General features: G+C 35.6%; 1 protein-coding gene across 1 annotated transcript; it reads right to left on the reverse strand.

Annotated features, from left to right (window-relative positions):
• Nucleotides 1-323: 323 nt before the first annotated feature.
• Nucleotides 324-3205, reverse strand: LOC143614053 (proton pump-interactor 1-like). Its single transcript, XM_077087599.1, has 7 exons — nt 2831-3205; nt 2541-2738; nt 2248-2427; nt 1969-2163; nt 1795-1893; nt 1207-1719; nt 324-725 (listed from the first exon to the last, which is right to left on the reverse strand). The coding sequence occupies exons 1-7, from the start codon at nt 3158-3160 to the stop codon at nt 414-416; spliced, it is 1827 nt and encodes a 608-aa protein (XP_076943714.1). The 5' UTR covers nt 3161-3205; the 3' UTR covers nt 324-413.
• Nucleotides 3206-19108: the final 15903 nt, after the last annotated feature.

The following is a 19108-nucleotide window of genomic DNA, read 5'->3' on the forward strand; positions in this document are numbered from 1 at the left end:
CTCTCATATATTAGACCATATTTAGAACTTTAAACAAAAAGAATCAAGCTTTAACCATCACTCTCATGTATCGGACCATATTCTCAAAATCCAAATTTTTGACCTTGTTACAAAAGTAACACCGAGTGACGAATTGTCTTTACCTTGAAAAGTCGAAAGGATAATCACTTAATTACTTTTAGAGAAAAACATATCACATAACAAAGTTCTATAACTTAACAAAAACAAAATGTCAAAAAGTACACCAGTACCCTTCAGGCACATGTTTCAAACTACCTCTTTCTAAACATATATCAGGTTCTCAACGCTGCAAAATGCAAGAACAAAAACAAAAACGATAACGAAAACGAAAACAAAAACCGAAAGTTACTTCCCAACCAACCACAAGTATCCATTTCTCTCAACTCGTTTGTCTATGCGTACATATTATACCCAACTGCTAAAACTGCAACAATAATAGCAGCAGCGCCAGCAGAATAATAATACATGTAGTTGTTTGACTTCTTACGTTTCAACATCACCTTCTGAAACGAGTCTGACCCTTTCACCCTGTGGCTTTTGCCTCTCACTTTGATACTCTCTTTCGTCTTCACTGGCGCTTTCACAGCCTCCTTTTCCTTTACTTCCTCCGGATCCACTGCAGCCTCCTCCACCATCGCTTCCTCCGCAGCCTCAGGAACAGGCATGGAAGCCTGCATTTTCTTTTTCTCTTTCTTCTCGCGATCCTGAAACAAAGGTGTCCAGAAGTTAGGAGTGTGAACGAGCCAACCATTGCGCATATAAAAAATGTTGAATTGAGTGGAGCTTAAACGATCTTGGGCCTAAAAATAAGCTTGGTTAATAAAGGAGCCTGAGCTCGAGCTTTACATATCAAGCTCGGGTTGGCTCGCAAGCCTATACAAGCCTACTATTAAAATATTAATATAATAACAGTTACTTTATATAAACATATATGACAAATATAGCTAAATAATATATATATTATGTTAAATTTGTAAAAATGATAATTTTAGTATATGTAAAAATCAATTATAAATAAACAATAAACAAGCCGAGCTCGAGCTTGGAAAACAAACTCACGAGCCGAGCTCGAGCTCTCTTAGATTAAACGAGCCGTCAAGCTCGTTTACACCCTATGAGAAGCCAAACAAGTTTCAAAGTTGACCAAAAGTAAAAAAAAAGTTCTGTATTTTAAAAAGAAAAGACCTTGAGCTTTTTCTCGGCTTCCTTTTCGGCTTTCTTTTTGGCTTTAAGTGCAGCCTTTTCAGCCAACTTCTTCTTTCTTTCCGAAGCCTGCTTGGCCTTCGCAATCTCCTCCTCCCTCCTCATCTCCTTCAGCTTCGCTTCATCCCCCACTTCGGTTTCCACCGGCTTTTTCTCCACCCTGAAAACTTCTTCCTCCTCTTCTTCTTCTAATACTAATTTCTTGTCTTTACTCTTTTTTGCTTCTTTTGGTTTTTTAATTTCTTTTTCTTTCTCAGCTGGAGGTGGCGGTGGAGCGGGATCTTCCTTTGGTTGTTTCGCCTTCGGTTTTCCTACAACCTCTGGTTCAACGGGAGCAGGGGCCAGTGATTCTTGTGGGACCAAAGGCTTCTCTCCCGGATTCTTCATTCGCCCATCCTTGCTGAGCTGGCGGATGTCGAGTGATTGCAATATTCTTTTTTCATAATCTTCCCTGAATGCTTTACTACTATTCCACTCTGACATGAATTTGTCCACCTAATTGCAATAAGCGAATAAAGTATTAAATCAATGAATAAAACAATTTATTTTGTTCGGAGGCGATTAACAAACCTCAGAGGTTGAAAGCTCTATAAGAGCATTAACATCCTTATTTGCAGCCAGTCTTCTTGCATCGTTCAAGAGGGAGCGGTTTTGGTAGAAGCAAGTATTCTGGAAAGACAGGCAAGACAACAAATGATCAAAACATCCTTTTTAAATTCATAATTGAAATTACGACATAGTTACCCCTTCTTCACGTTTATTCCTCAACTCACGAATCTTATCATAAACCTTATCCCTTTTCTCAATGACTACACGCAACTCCTCCTCTAAGGAAGCAATCACACTGTTTATGGCCTCTTTTTCAGCCTCCAGTGTCTTAAGCTTGGCCTTAATAGCATTTTGATCTTTGCGGGCCCCGTCAAGATCAACGCCAATGGACTGAAAACAACATGAGATACGATAAAGATTAATGATATGGCTTTAACCCTTAAGCTATACAGATTTCAGAATCGGCGTTCTTACTTTGACTTGGTCTTGAATGGCGTCTTTTTCACCAACTGACTTTTGAACTTCCGCCCTCATAGCAGCATTTGCAATAACCTTATCCCTCGTCCCTTCAAGTTGTTTGATTTCTCTAATGATTTGTTTCTCCTCGTTTAAAGTGATACTTTCATGTTGAATGCGGTACTGCATGCTCTTAATCTACATTGAAAAAAGAAACAAACCAAATGTCAGAAATAAACAAAAAGCGGATCCACTAGCCATCTTACTTCTACAAAAGTGAACTTCATCATGAACTAAAAAACCGTGCTTACAACATCATTGAGCTCTTCCTCAGATGAACAAATATAACCTCCTTTGTTGTCTCTATTCGCATTGTTCGGGCCCCGCAACTTTCCTAAAGCCTGCTGCAGTGGCTCGATTTCTTTTCTCTTGCCATCCATGATTGTCCTGAAATGGTTTTTTTCTTCAACAAGAGCCTTCAGTTGACCTATTACTTGTGCTCGTTCATTCTACAAAGATACAAAAAACAATTTAAATTAAGTACTAAAAGTTCAAGGCAAGAGTGTATTTAAACTGAAGAGCACCGAATGTAACAAATTACCCTTTTCGCCCTCAGCTTTTCGGTGATGGGATCACGGGCCAAATTAAGCTTCTTGAGATCCTTATCAGCCTGATCAAGTTTAGCTTTCAGATTCTGGTCTTCAACTGTTCGGTATTTAACAAAATAAAGCGAGTGAAACTTTTTCTCTTCGGGCCACTCATCAACAGCGTCTTTTGGAAAGCTGGGTTCGGGAGCTTTCTCTACACGAACCGATTCCTTATTATTAACACCGGATTCATTTTCACCTACATGACCGTTAGCAATGATCTCTTTCTTCCCGTTTTCAACTGACACGTGAGCTGGTTCAGACACAACAGCATCGATAGCCATGATGTTTTCAAGATATACTAGCTTCGATAATCTTCAATGTCAAAAAAAAAAGGATAATCAACCAACAAGCTCAATAAACACCAATTTACAAATCAACATCATAATTATGAAAAAAATTAAAATAATAAGAACAATAGGGATAATCAGCCAACAAGCTCAATAAACACCAATTTACAAATCATCATCATAATTATAACAATAATAATAATAATAAAATAGAAACTTTGGGAATTTATTTTCATAAATCAAGAAAGGAGCCACTTTTATGCTATAACATAACTTGATTTCAGCTTTGACACATATAAACCAATCAAGAAAGACAAGGTGCTTTTGTATGTGACATGTCTTAAAAAAAGTTTTTATATTTTTTGCAATATAAAGTAATTTTAAACCAAAATTATCAATCAACCAAGATCAAAACAATAAAACCTTCTAATCCTTAAAATATATCATCATCATGTATGTCTAAAATTTCAATTACAATTTCCAATTAAATCAAAATCAGCAGATCCAAAATTAAGCACAATCCAATACCCAAATCAGAATTATAAATCAAGATCGCAAAACCCAGATCCGATTCAACAAGAAAACAACAAATCATTATCCAGAAGACCCAGATCAATACAGATTAGCCGATCAATAATAATAATAATAATAATAAGGGGGTTTAATTAATTGATTTACCGGAAATTGAAAGACAGAAGTGAAGACTGGTTTTGGGGATAAACTAAACTAAAGCATCGAGATCTCGGTGTCTTGGGCGACAACCGAATGAATGAATGTGTGTGTTTAGGCTGAGGGGTGTGGGGGCTCTAATGGGGCGCGAGTGGGGGCTCCAGCCAATAATATTGTGACGTGTGGCAGAGAGAGAAACTGGATAAGGGGGGTGTTGGAGCCCCCGGCCCTGGTGTGGAGGGGCTCCAGCAGGGGCTCCAGCGGATTTTTTTTTTTATTTTTTTATAAATATATTCAAAAAACGTATTATTAAAAAAACTCATAAATTATTAAAAAAAACACACATTAAAAAAAAATACATTAATATCTAAAAATAAAATAAAAATAAAAGTACTAAAAAAACATTATTCTTATTCTTCGGCTTGGTCTTCTTCGATCAACCTCTTTCGGATACGTTCCTTTTGCTTTTCCATTAGCATTTGATCGACCGGATTTAGGTTACTGAAGTCTCTAGTAAGGAAGTCCAAATCTCTCATTCGACTTTTTTCCTTTTTGTCATTAGAGACCACCTCCATGGTTTTGTTGAATTTATTGAGGGATTCAACAAGATTGGCGATGTTTACAGCTTCCCCCTCAGCCGGTTTTTTCCCCTTGGCGTCCCGTCCCAATGGCCACCTCCTCGGCGGTGAAGACGTTTCCTCCCCCGCAATGTTTAGGTCGAATCCAACGCGGCAATCCGACCCGATTGAAGTGCTATACGCTCCGGACGAACTTGTTTTAGTCCGTTTCGGCCGTACTTCCGCATCAACGTCCGGCGCAACCAGCTCAACCCACTTGGAACACCTTTTCAACCTCTCCCACAACTTTACATCGTCCCACGTCTTCAACTTGTTTTTTCCGACCCGTCCGTTGCAACTTGTTTTTTCCGGTGGACGCGTCTTCTTTGTCCCGTAGCTTCACCGTGTGATTCTTGTGTCTCCGGAACAACAAAGTTAGGAGACGGTTGTATGTTGGATGATTGAAAGCCGGATGATTGTTGCGGCTCCGAATAAAACATCGGTTGGTGCGGTGACGACCATAAATCGTCGTCAATATAATCTGAATCTAGGTTTGGGTACCAATTTCCAGCCATGTTTTAAAAAAAAAGTTTGGAAGATGGGTTGATTTTGGGTTTTTTTTTGAAGTTGTGGTAATTGTTTTATGTGATTTTGGGTTATATATAGGAAGAACACACTTTTTTTTTTATTAAATAAGAGCCCAACGGCTCATTTATCACCCCCAACGTCTCTTTTCTCCCTTCCCAATGCTCCTTTACGCCAGCTTGGTTCCGCTAACATGCTTGCGCCTGCTTTGTTTTTCGTGCTCGCGCCCCTCTCGCGCCCCGGTGGTGTGGTGCTCGCGCCTGGGGGCGCGAGCGGAGGGGCTCTCGCGCCCCCGTTAAAGCCCCACACCCCTCATCCTTATATATAATACGTGTAACATGTGGTAGATGGATAGATATCGTGTCTCCTTTTATTTTCCGTTTATTGTATTCTTCTATTTCTAATTCCCAATATAAAGAAATCAGATGTTTTTTTTTACTCTTTATACTATTCAAGATGTTATTTGTGGTTAGTTTAGATGACAGGAAATTAAAGTGGCCAAGTGTTCTTTTCTTTTTTTCTTTTTAGTTAATAAGAGTACCGATTTAGTTGATTTGGTACGGGTATCGGTATCAAGATTTTAAAATTTCGGTATTCGGTATTTACGGGTACAGATATAAGTATTTTGGTATTTGATGCTTGTTTGGAGTATGTAGAGATTTTATTTAGAACTTCCGTATTTATATCTGAAAAATAGGTCAAACTATTATCATAAGTCATGTAGTTGGCTCTTGAAGTTCATCAACATTTGGTTTTGATATTATGTTTTGGTTGTAATATTACGATTTTAATATTATATTTTATTGAATGTCAGTACTGTACCGATATTCGTACCAATTTAGCAATTTGGTATGTTTCCCATGCCAGTCAGCATACAAAGATCATTGGAGATTTAAAAAAAAAACAAAGCGACACCAAATCAGATACTTTATCAATACATGTGCCCATACCTATACCGTACTAGTACGCTACTCGATACCCAGTTTTATTGATATTTGGCACGGCTACGGTTACGATCTCATATATAAATAAGAGTCGGTATTTTTTTAATGAATAAATGTTGAAGTTAAGGAGCACATTTTCTTTTTTGTGTGTGTTTTTTGATTTTGTTTATTGCAGTTAATAAGGCTGTTCTTTATAGTGTGGGGCATTAAAGTTCCTTCACAGTGTCACGTCAACGCCACGTGGGTAACGGGGGCATCAAAACCTGATGAGGGGCTTTAAACCTTTCATTTGTTTTATTTACTTTTGTAACAAACACAATTTAATTAAAATTAAATAATAATATAGTAAACTAAAATTTAAATTTAAATAAAAATAAAAAAACATATAAATAAAAAAATACAAATAAAAAACATACAAATAAAAAACATAACAAGTATATAATTAATATTCGTCGTCCTCGTCCTCGTTTGCATATTTAGCCATCACCCTTGCTTTATTTTTCTCCAAAAACGCCCGTGTGACTGGGTCTAGATGTGATAGATCCTTTGCGAGGAGATTGAAATCATTTTCGCGTTGCGGCTCCAAGTGAACTTTTTTCTTTCTTTATGCATTGCTTTGTATTCCGCATGCATCACTTTTCTTTCTTAATGCATTCTCGTGAGTTCATCTTTTGAGTGTTTTTTAGCATTGGCAATCTCGGTAAGTTTAAGCTCCAAGTTGTCAAAACACGAGCTCACTTCGGAACTCATTGAAGAAGTCGTCCTAGACGAAGATCCTCTACCTCTAGTCGCTGCCTTGGCTTTATCTCTTCCTCCCGAACATGTACTAGAGTCGATCGGTTCACTTGCTAGTTAGTAGTTTTAGTTAAGTTAAGAGTCTAGAATTATTACTTAGTGTCTAGATTAGCGTAAATTTAGATAATAATTTTATAACTACTTTTAACACATTATCTCAGCTCATTAGATGCTCCTGCAAATCACTGTTACCAAGAATAATACCCGCGGAAGGCATCCGTCAGAATCCAAACCTTCTATTGGAACGAACAAGTTCAGATAATCCTTTTAGAGGCTTGCGGGAGACACTCGTAGGCGAGAAGAAGAGTAAGTTCATATCAAATGGGGAAAAATAACTAAAAGATCCTTTAATAGCGACGCACACCTTCACAAACGAGAGCACGTGAGGATGTAACCAATAAGGGAGAGATAACCGGACATTCCCCAAACGGCCTGGCACATGGCCTGCTGTTGAAACCTATCAAAATTGGACACGTGTTACCCCAGGCTAGGGGTGCAAACGAGCCAAGCCGAGCCCGAGCTCGACTAGGCTCGAGCTCGGCTCGTTTAACTTATACAGAGCTCGAGCTTGAGCTCGGCTCGTTTCGAGCTCTATTTTCAAAGCTCGAGCTCGACTCGTGAGCAGTTTTGAAGCTCAAGCTTGGCTCGGGCTCGGCTCGTTTACTATTTATCAATTATTTTTTATATAATTATAATTATTTTTATATATTTTTTTCTATTATAATTTTATGTATAAAATAATATATATTATTTAGTTATTTTTATTTATTTTTTCATAACATTACATATATTAATTAATAATTATTATATATATTTTTAAAAAATTATATAAATGACAGGCTCGTTTAGGCTCGCGAGCTGGCTCGAGCTCAATAAGTGAAGCTCGGGCTCGGACTCGTTTATTAAACGAGCTTATTTTTAAGGCTCGGGCTCGATTAAGCTCAGCTCGATCAAGCTTTTTAACGAGCCGATCTCGAGTAGCTCGCGAGCAGCTCGGCTCATTTGCACCCCTACCCCAGGCTAAGGAAAACATCTTTTTGACAATGAAATCCCATCCAATCATTCTCTTCCATCCCTGGCTATAAATACCATCACAAAAGGGAAAATTCCCAAAATAAGTAATTATGAAAACAAATTTCTAGTTTTAGGTATCATTTGCAAGAAATTTCAGAAATAGGTATTATAAACTAGTCGTGACGAATAGTATGTAGAACCAATTAGAACTTGCCACGTGCCCTTAAACTAACCGTAACGAGCACGCTCACTAATATTTACTCGTCACGACTAAATAAGTTTCATGCCTCGTAATCAACACCCACGAGTAATTAATAAGTCCTTTAGTCGCGACGAGTAAATTATAAGGTTAAACTAGTCGCGAAGAGTAAATTAGAAGATTAAACTAGTCACAACGAGTTAACTACTAATAAATTACTCGTGTAAGTAATGTAAATCGGGTAAACTAGTCGTCACGACTAAAGGACTTATGAATTACTCGTGGGCGTTGATTACGAGGCATGAAACTTATTTAGTCTTGACGAGTAAATGATTAGTGAACGTGTTCGTTACGGTTAGTTTAAGGACACGCGGCAAGTTCTAATTGGTTTCTACAAACTACTCGTCACGACTAGTTTATAATACATATTTCTGAAATTTCTTGCAAATAATACCTAAAACTAGAAATTTGTTTTTATAAATGCTTATTTTGGAAAATTTCCCATCATAAAATCATTAAGATGTATTCATTCACAAATACTCAAACACTTATTCATATTCAGTACTTTCTCTCTAGAACGATTACTGATTCTCACGTCGGAGGGTGGTTATAAGAAGCCCCCCCCCCCCATATTGTCCCTCTCGTAACGAGCTCATGGTGATTTGTTTTGCAGGATCTAGATCTGCTCAGAACTTATTTGACCCTGCCACGTCCTAAAATCTTCACCCGGTAGAAGTGCAGATCTAATCGTACATATGGTTTGGATCCGTGCTTCTTCATGAACGTAACAAACTAATGTATACGTATTAAATCAAAACAAAACTATATTAAAAAATAAAACAAATCATAACATAATATAAAATAATAAAACGATTACAAACAAAAACCTCTATCATAAAACTAAAACAATCATAATCGGAACATCAATTCTTAAAGCCTTCTATTTTTCAATAATGATTGAGGTATTTGTTATTTTTCGATTATTTGAAAACAAACTAATAAAAATATCCGGTCACTAGTCATGAAATACGACAAATATATTATAGGTCTACAAAAGCAAATTGTGGCAAAAACTTAAGGGAAATGGTTGATAGAGGGAAAGAAGTGGAGGAAGTCGAACAACACGTGCTGTGAAATGAATCTTGTGTGGAACCCATTGGCTTCGATGATAACGAGACCCATCTCAATTTACATATTTACCCTTGATCTCCACTACATATTTACATATATATGTTATAAAATTCGGACATACCAATTAGGCCGATTGTTAGCATTAACCCCGCCTCATCGTCAATATGGCATCACTTTTGTAGGCTAGGTGGCGTTAAACATCGCGCCGAAGGGGCTAATGGGGCGTTATGGAAGCGGTAAGTGGTTAACGCTGTTAGTGGTGGAACCAGAAATTTTTTCATATGGGTTCATGATTTTTTGGTGCTCGATTTTTTTTCCAGCATCAAAGTTTTCGGGCCGGGATGGATCGGGTCAGTCATTCGGCCAATAAATAAAACGCAATATTACTATCATAACAAAATTCGGGCCCGAACTGCAAAGGAGGCGATAGTTTGGAGCTCGTCGATAGAAAAGAAACTGGTCATTTGCTGTTTTTGGCTTTTTTTTTCTATTTAACTTTTTGAAGAAACACTAAGTGACCCGGTACAGATTATAGATAATCTGAGGGTTAAGTAATGTTTCCCACGAATGAGGTCTAGCTGAGAAGGCTGTTCTTCAGGAGACCTGCAAAACAAACACCGTAAGCTCGTCACTGAGAAGGGGGGGGGGGGGGTTCCTCCTTGTGACCACCCTCCGGCGTGAGAATCAGACTAGGTTGCTCTGAATATAAGTGTATATTAAGAGATTGCTAGATAACTGGATAGCAGATGATCTTACCATTCCAAGATGTTGGAGTATTTATAGCCGCAGGTAGGTTTTCTAGAAGGTACAGCCGGCTGAATAGTATTCCTGTTCAACCAACAGTAGATTACGCACAGGCCATACTGGTTGGTGGGTAGGTTACGGCCAACAGTAACAAAGTCGGCTGCACTATTCCACCAACTGTAGACTATGCACGTCCCACTTACTGTGGATTGTACGCAGGCCATGCTGGTTGGTGAATAGGTTACGGCCAACAGTAACACTATTCCACCAACTGTAGGCTGCGCATGCTCCACAGTAAGGGTTGGTGAGTAGGCAGCGGCTAATAGTGACAAACAGTACTAGAGGGTGCTCCTCCTCGCACTGTTGTCTGTGAGCTGTCACCCTGTGATTGGCTCATGGGCTGTTCTGGTCAGATCGTCTGTCCTATCCATACCTTGGTAGGTATGGTACAAAAGATCTTTCAGAATCAGACTGGCTCATTTGGGCGGGATTGTTCCCGCCTTGCTCATTCCTTCACGTGACTGCTGAAGTAGCTAGTGTCTTGTGCGTGTAGCTCTGCTGTCTGCGGGTAGCCTTCCCTGATGGCTTGTATCCGCAACTGCGGGAACAGGCGGGGTACTTCACCATTGGGAGGCTTTCCCTGCGTGTACAGCTTGCGTACTGCGCGTAAGATTCTATGAGCATGGTGGGTCCTGCGGGAGCAGATGGCCTTTGCGCAGACGTACCTGTTCAAGGTGAGTCTTGCGGGACCAACTGGTCTCTGCTGGGACCTACCTCTTCACTTTTATATAGATATTATGGTTAATGTTAATTGGTTGGGCTTATTAACCCTCTATGTTAATAATAATGGGCGTTTTATAATCTATATATCATATATGCATTATTTTGGCCTATTTATAATGCTTGTTACTAATTTTTATAGTTTTTTAAAAACTTTTTATATTTTATAAAAATACATTCATTTCTAAAAAACTTATTGGACTCAATTTTTCGTAATTAATGGGTACGAATATTTTTATAAAAATGATACCGGGTTCAGAATGGGTTCGCTCGTTAAATCGTACCTATAGATTATATATAAAACTGAAAATTGGCCGGGTTCGGCCAAATCCGGTGAATTGTATGTGGCTCCGTCACTGAATGCTGGAAGAGGCGAAGGGGGTCACGTTATGGACGGTGATCAGGGGCGGACCGAAACTATTTAGACAAAATCTACATTGTAAATGTATTCTATGAAATCTGTAACCTTTGATGGCAAGTGCCTAGCTCCTTTACTCCCAAGTACTTTTGCTTTGGGAAGACTCTCCCAAATATGAATGCTGGTTTAAGACTTTTTGAATGTCAAGGTCTAGGGTTGTTTATCCTATATGAGTTAGACATAAACTCAAACATACAGGTAAATGATGGAGTTTAGGCTCACTTAGATCTGTAGGCGATTACACAATTAGCATGTTTCAAAGAATTGTTGTGCGAAATGCAATCCATATGAGCTATTTAGTTTTACTCTAGTAAAATACTTGATAGCTAAAATTTTATTTACTCTTTTCTATCCGATATGACAACAAACTTTTGATTGATTTTTAATCAAATACACTCTTTTGAAAACAAGTTAAAAGGAGTTATAACTTTAACTTAGTGTTTGGCTCATAAAATTTTCTAAATGTAATCGAATGTTTTAAGGAATTGGAACTAATTTCAGTGAAAATTGGTACTATGTTTGGTTTGTAATTTTGTAAATTGAATTGGAATGTGAAAAATAAGAAATTACATAATTATCTTTTTTAGTAAACCCTTTTGTCAATTTTAATAGCGGTTTCCAAATTCCAACTATGTATATTTCAACTACTCTTCACCATTGTTACTTGCCTGAGTTCTTCATAAGGGTTAATTTAATTGTTGTTCACCATGGCCACAGCTAATTTAGTTCTTTTCCGTTCGTGATCTAGGTTCGATTTTGATCGAAATATCTCTAGTGATATGGGCTCGATTATAACCGGTTTCGTTTTTCACTCAACAGCCTTATTCATTGGTTTTGATTTGTGTGAATTTGTGATTCTGCTAGAATTTTGTGATTATTTATTTGAGTGTAAAAAATTTTTAGATCGAATATCTAGTGATATAATTTAAAAGTGAAAGCATAAATGAAAATAAAATGAATGATTCTGATCGCCATTTAAAAAAAAGAATTTTGAGATGAAATTGTTTTGTGATGATCAAATATCTTATAGTTAGGTTGATGTTTTGTTATGTGTTGAAAAAGAAAGGGTATTTTGCTAATGAACATTCCCCAAAAAGTTTTAAGAGCATTCTCAGTCTATTCTCCATACTTTTGTGAGATTTTGTAAAGAGTTAATGTCCATTTTCGTCCCTTTGGTTTGCTACTTTCGTCACTTCAGTCCAAAATTTGAAATTTTGTTAATTTAGTCCTTATAGTTTTAAACATTAGCCAATTATGTCCTCTCGTCTAACGGCATCCAATTATGCCGTTAGTTTAAGGGGTATTTTTGTCTTTTTCCTGTTTATGTTTAGTTAATGGTCAGTTTCGTCCCTGTGGTTTGATACTTTTGCTACTTCAGTCCAAAGTTTGAAAATTTTCCAATTTTTTTTTTGTCTATAGCCCTTAAGGGCATAATCCAAGTCCAAAACCATCAAGCATCGACCAAAACAGGTTTATGTTTACTCTGTTGATAACAATAATCATACCCCCCTCATATTTAGTTTCTAGACATTTTCTAAACTCTCTCCCATGGTGGAAGTCATTGGTAAAGTGGTCAAGGTAATTCCCTAAAACCGTACTATACCGATAAAACTAAAATCGTTTCTTTGGTTAATGCATAATAGTTACGGCTTAGAGATTAACATATTGTAGCAAACATCTTGGTCGAAATCACATCAGGAGGTCGAATATCCCGCATTTCCATGTTTGCTCAAGAAATCGATACACCAGATCGCATGTGTGTTCTTCAAATCGTGGTGTTGTTATTGAATTCTTCATATCGACTACAATTCTAGGGTTGAATTCGACGAATTCAAGAACAATACCACGATTTGAAGAATATACATGCAATTTAGTGCATCGATTTCTTTAGCAAACATGGAAATGCGGGATATTCGACCTCCTGGTGTTGATTTCGACCCAGATGTTTGCTACAATATGTTAATCTCTAAACCCTAACTATTATGCATTAATCAGAGAAATGATTTTAGTTTTTTCGGTATAGTTCGGTTTTAGGGAATTACCCTGACCACTTTACCAACAAATTCCATCATGGACTGAAGTAGCAAAAGTAGCAAAAAATAAAAAATAAAAAAAATTGACAAATTTCAAACTTTGGACTGAAGTAGCAAAAATATCAAACTACAGGGACGAAACTGACCATTAACTAAATATAAACAGAAGAAAGACAAAAATATCCCTAAAACTAACGATATAGTTGGATGCCGTTAGACGGGGGGGCGTAATTGGCTAATGTTTAAAACTATAAGGACTAAATTGACAAAATTTCAAACTTTGGACTGAAGTGACGAAAGTAGCAAACCACAGGGACGAAAATGGCTATTAACTCTTTTGTAAATTATATGGTATGTTTATAAGTGGTTGTGAGCATAGGAAAGAAAAAATGTTATATGAGAAAGCTAAAATTAGGGTTTTACTGTTTATGCCTTATAATTTTTTAATATTTTTCAAAAGTGGTTACGAGTGAATGAGAGAGAAAAGATAATGATAAAGATATAAAAAATATTATTTAATTGAACATGATAGAAAAAATACAATGATTTTTTATGTAATTATAGGGGAAATATAGAATGAAAACTCATTTGAGTTGTGAAACATGTGAAAACCCTATGTAACATCGTTTTTTTTTATTTATTTATTTTTTTTTGCACATGTAATATATGTTGTTACATTAAATACAAAACATCAAAAAATAAAAAAAATGTTTTGGTATTTTTTAATATTTTTTTACTAATTTTTATATATATTTTCATTAGAGAGAAAAGTTATATTTACTTTTATATTTTTTATTAACTTTAATTATGGACCACAAGTTTTAAACTTTAATTATAAACATATGGTTGAGAATGAGTTTCTAAAGTTTTCACAACTCAAGTGAGTTTTTATTTTAACCTTACCCATTATATATATATATATATATATATATATATATATATATATATATATATACCTATATTCTAATAAAGTAAAATAACCATGGACACATGTCAGTTTGTGGTTAAACCTTATAACTTTTTTCCATCCAAACTAATAACTATGTCACAGATCAATAATTATTCATTTTCCTTTTACACTCCATTTATGTTATATCTATAACATGATTAGATTATTCACTTTTCTTTAGATTCTATTTTATTACATATACTATACATTTTTATAAAAATAAATATTCTTATAAATTATAAATATATGCTTTAAATCTATCCATTTATTTTTCAGATAATTTACTAAACTATAACTATAACTATATATATATATATATATATATATATATATATATATATATATATATATATGCTAAAATGTAATAATATGTACCATTCACTTTTATATATAATAAAGTTTATCATAATCAGTTTCTCGGTGTGTTTCAGGTTTTTGTGGAACTTAAATTTGATTGTTGCGAGTCAAAAGTTGGTAAATAGATTGTGTGGTACAAGTTAATTACATTTGGCTCAAAATTTGTTACGGGTCCACAAGGGGTAATATGAGTATTTTCAAAAGTTTGAGAGTGCAAACAGATTCATTGTCAAATCTGTTACGGGTTCAAAGTTTTGACTTGAAAATATCGAACAAATGAAAGTTAGAATTTTAAAAGTGATTTAAGTTTCGAATTTATTTCAATGACACTTTTGGAAATAATGAAGAGATTCGGGGTTTGGCTAATTGACTATTTTCCCCACAACTATTAAAATTTAAGGAAAAACGACGAACACTTTCGACATGCTACCTCCAGGCCTATCAATACTTCTAACTTTTATCAAATTTGAAACATTTGTATTAGCATTGATTTTTCTTTTAATGGTGATTAAAATGTAGTGTGTGAAACATGTTATACAAAATTATGCTCAAGTGAAGCAAAACATTCACAAAATTGAACATGTTAACGTGTTATTTTTATGTGTTGTCATTATGACAAAGTCAAGAAACCCCCTCAAAATTATAAAAATCATTTTCATGGTGTAACTCGTAACTATTATTGTTTGAAAAGTTTTTTTTTAATTGGTTTATAACCAAAATTCTTTCATATATATATATATGATAATGAGAATCAAATTTCTTATATATGGATCGTTCTTATGTATGTCTTTGCACTTGCGTTATTATTATTATTAAGTTTTTCTAAAAAATTATTTTCGGATATAAATAAAATCAATTTATATACACATAGTATAGATATAAGCATAGATGTAATCCTTTTTTCATGTACAGTATGCACTTATTTGCTTTATTTATAACTTTATTATTTGGATCATCACGTGTGTTATACGGGCTTTAAAGCTAGTATAGATATATGATAGGAAATAGGCTAAGAATACTCTCAATTCCATCCACTATATGAAGGAATTTACTTTCCTACAAATCATGGAATTCATTCTTATTAATTCCAATCTTAATTCCTTAGTTGATCAACAAAACTAGGGATTACCGGTACCGATACCGAAATCGGTACCGATTTGGTACTATCGGTACTAATTCGTTACCAAAGTTTTGAGTTTCGATATCGGTACGGTACCGGTATTTTCTGAATTTTATCTTGAATACGGGTACCGTCTCAGTACCGATACCAAACTGAAAATTCTATACCTATATCGGTACTAAAAATTTGCGTTAATTTTCGGTACCTGATGCCGATCTCATATGTAAACAAAACAAGTTTTTAGGTGGAATTATTCCATTTCCAAAGGATTCCACTAAACATAATTCTTCAAGTTTCTAGTAAGCTCATGAAACTACGGGAATAGTCAAAACATAAGTGAGTTTTAAATCTTTCATTTTATTTATATTTTAAAATGTGTTTAATTCCATTTATTTTGATGTCCGATAACTCTACGAGTTTTTTATTCTAGAAAGGCGTGGTTAGATAAGTTATTTACCCAATAGGTGCCATTTTTAAACTCGTTTATTAAAATGGATACTTTTAGATATTTTTCCCTCTCTCCTGATGTAATTGAATAAAACATAATTAGTTAATTACTAGTCATTATTACAGTTCTTCTCTTTCTTATGTAATGCTTTTTAACTGATTGTTTTATTAACTTTTTAATTTAATATAAAACTATTCTGTGAATGTTTAAACGATTATCAAATATCCACTTTTACTTATTACTTGTAGGCTCATCCGTCGCGATGCGACGTAGTTGGGTTGCCCACTGGATAATGTTGTTGTTGTGTGTGTTGGTGATGGATCGGATGTTGTCCGTATTGTTTTGGTAATATGCTGCATAGATCTTATCTTATCTTAGTCTTAATATACTAATAAAACAAAATATTGAAGCTATACAGTAAGTACATAAATTGATTTTATTTATATCACAAAATGATTTTTTTTAAATGAACTTCATTAAATATATGCCCGTGCAAAATCGTACCCGGGAATGCTTCTTTCTATTGAAAAATTCATTCTCGGTGTCATATATGTATAATTGAAAGAATTCTGGTTATGAACCAATTTCGAAAATAAGACTTCTCATACGATAGTGTTTCTAACCACTCAGCCTAAATACAAAAGATGTGTTACCTTTATTGATATGTTTATCAATTTATAACCCATAAAAGGAAAGTGAGATATTAAATTGTAGCAATGGATGTTTTTCAAAAATTATGTTTTTCTGAGCTACACCATAAAAAGATTTTGATAAGTTTTAGAGGATTTCTCAACTTTGTCATAATGACAACATAAAAAATAGTATGTTAACTCATTCAATTTTGTGAATATTTTATTTCATTTGAGCATAGTTTTGCATGACATGCTTCCCATACAACGTTCTGATTACTATTGAAGGAAAAATTAATTTTGACATAAATATTTCAAATTTGATAAAAGTTAGAAGCATTAATAGGCATAGGGGTAGCATGTTGATGTTCGGGTATTTTGAATATATATTAGTGTGTTAATTATGTAGTTTTGTTTAGTATATTGTTAGAACTTTGGTACTTCATACGTGCTTTTGTATTTCAGGTCATTGATCGTTAAAGATGCTAAATTGAAGACTTGTACGAGCATGGAATGATATCTCAGGAATACCGGAGCATAAGTTGAAGTCTTGGGAAGTGTTAGAAGGATTCGGGAAGAGTTTAGATGAGAAACCTAAAGCCAATGCTAAAACTGAACAAGATGGGTTGACGAAAAGCGACCAAGAAGTAAAATGAGCATATCCTGGGCTAGAAAATGAGTTACGGAACCCATAATATATGAATTTTGGGTTTCTCGACGAGAGGAATCCAAAAATGAGGTAAACTTCCATCACGTAGCGCGATGGTATGGGTATATGGCCATCGCGCTACGCGACGGGCCTAAAAGACGGGAAAAAAACGGGTTTGGCCTATATCTTCTATTTTACGAACCCTGATCAGGGAGAACGACTTCCAGCCGTTTTGGGACGACAAGGGGCGATTCCGGGAGCCCTGGATCACCTCTGATCACCTCGGGATTCATAGTTCATCATCCTGAATCAATTGCCGAAGACTAATCGAAGATCATGAGCGGCTGAATCCTCTTTAGTCATTTCCGGAATGTAAAGTTTGTAATTTTTCAGTATTTTCTTCATGTATTAGAACAACTAATTGTAATTGTCTTTTGTTAATCTATGAGTATTAACGTTTAGTTTTGCTGTGCATTCAGTCGGTTTAGGTTTTTGTCGATCAGAACGATTAGTTTGCCGGTTGCTATAATAATTGCTCGTAGGGTTGTGTTGACTAGTTAATTACAAGAAAGCATACAATTGCCCTTAGTTGAGTCACACTGGCAGGGACCGTTTAATAACCAGTGCCGTGTGTTAACGATTGTGGATGCATACGGTTTAGCTTGTTAAACAATCTTTAGTTGACTTAGGACAATTAATCTGTTAGGTTGCATGAGAATACTGTTAATTGCTTACTTGGATTCCCGTGTAACGCCCGTTAATTTCTGGCTTAAGGATTTAAATCATGTAAAGTATGTATACTTCGATGGAGTTATCCGGCATATTTCGTTGACCCTATCATCTTCCCGGTACGTTAAGTTATCTAATCTTTCCTTCCAAGTTGCCATATCTCTTAAATTAGAAGGGCTAGAGTGTAACATGTTTATTTATATAAAACAAAAATAAAACCTAAACCCTAGCCTTTCTACTCAGCCGTTCGGAGCTTTGGTAGCCTCATCCCCTTCGATCCTCTCTCCATCGGAACAATAGGGCCGTTATGCTCATTACTAAACTTGTTGAAGAGATGAAATATAACCAAGGTATATCTTTTTGATCAGAGGTTGAATCGATCATCAGAAGAAGAATTAGGCCAAAAATTAGGATACATTCTGGGAAAATCAAACTTCCATCGAAGAGAAGCAAATGAAAGGCTTTCATAAAAATTCTCGTAGAATCGAGAATGAAGTTTTCATTCTGTACATGCCAGATCATGAATTAGTAACTGCATCCAATTTCTAAGAAATTCTTTGGCCTTGAATCAGGGTATTCAGGAAGAACAGGTTGTTCCAGCTCGATATCGTCAAGAATTCCTGACTATTGCATGGGAACAAGTTCATCTTCGAAGTATTTTTGCCTTCCAATATTTTTCTATTGGAGCTTCCCTCATTCCTTTTATCGAGCATAATGACGCGAATCGGGCTTTAATGAGTTCTAATATGCAACGCCAAGCAGTCCCTCTTTCTCAGTCCGAGAAGTGCATTGTTGGAACTGGATTGGAAGGCCAAGCGGCTCTATTTTTTCTTCTTTCCAGCCAGGTTTAAGCCATAAAACTTCAATTCAAGGTCGGTTTTATGATTCCCCATGTCTTTTACACCTTAATTGATCATATTAACGCGCTTATTGGTCGTTAAGGTTGAGTTTTGATGATAACAGTTTGCTGACAGATTCGTATACGTTTATTGTAGGGTCTGTAACGCAATGATAATCCATTTTTTTGATGGATTATTAATTCCATGATGTTCTACTTTGAGTCTAGTTTCCAGAAAGGTATAATAAGTACTTTTTGGACTAGATTTGAATGGTTTTTATGAATTTATAAAATCGAGTGTCAAAGCTGATGCGGGATGACGGATTCTGGTCTGTCTTCCCGACGTCATAACCC

Source organism: Bidens hawaiensis, unplaced genomic scaffold (assembly GCF_021521415.1).
Source record: "Bidens hawaiensis isolate Kalapana, Puna unplaced genomic scaffold, B.hawaiensis_p1.1 tig00038688_1, whole genome shotgun sequence".
Lineage (NCBI taxonomy): Eukaryota > Viridiplantae > Streptophyta > Magnoliopsida > Asterales > Asteraceae > Bidens > Bidens hawaiensis.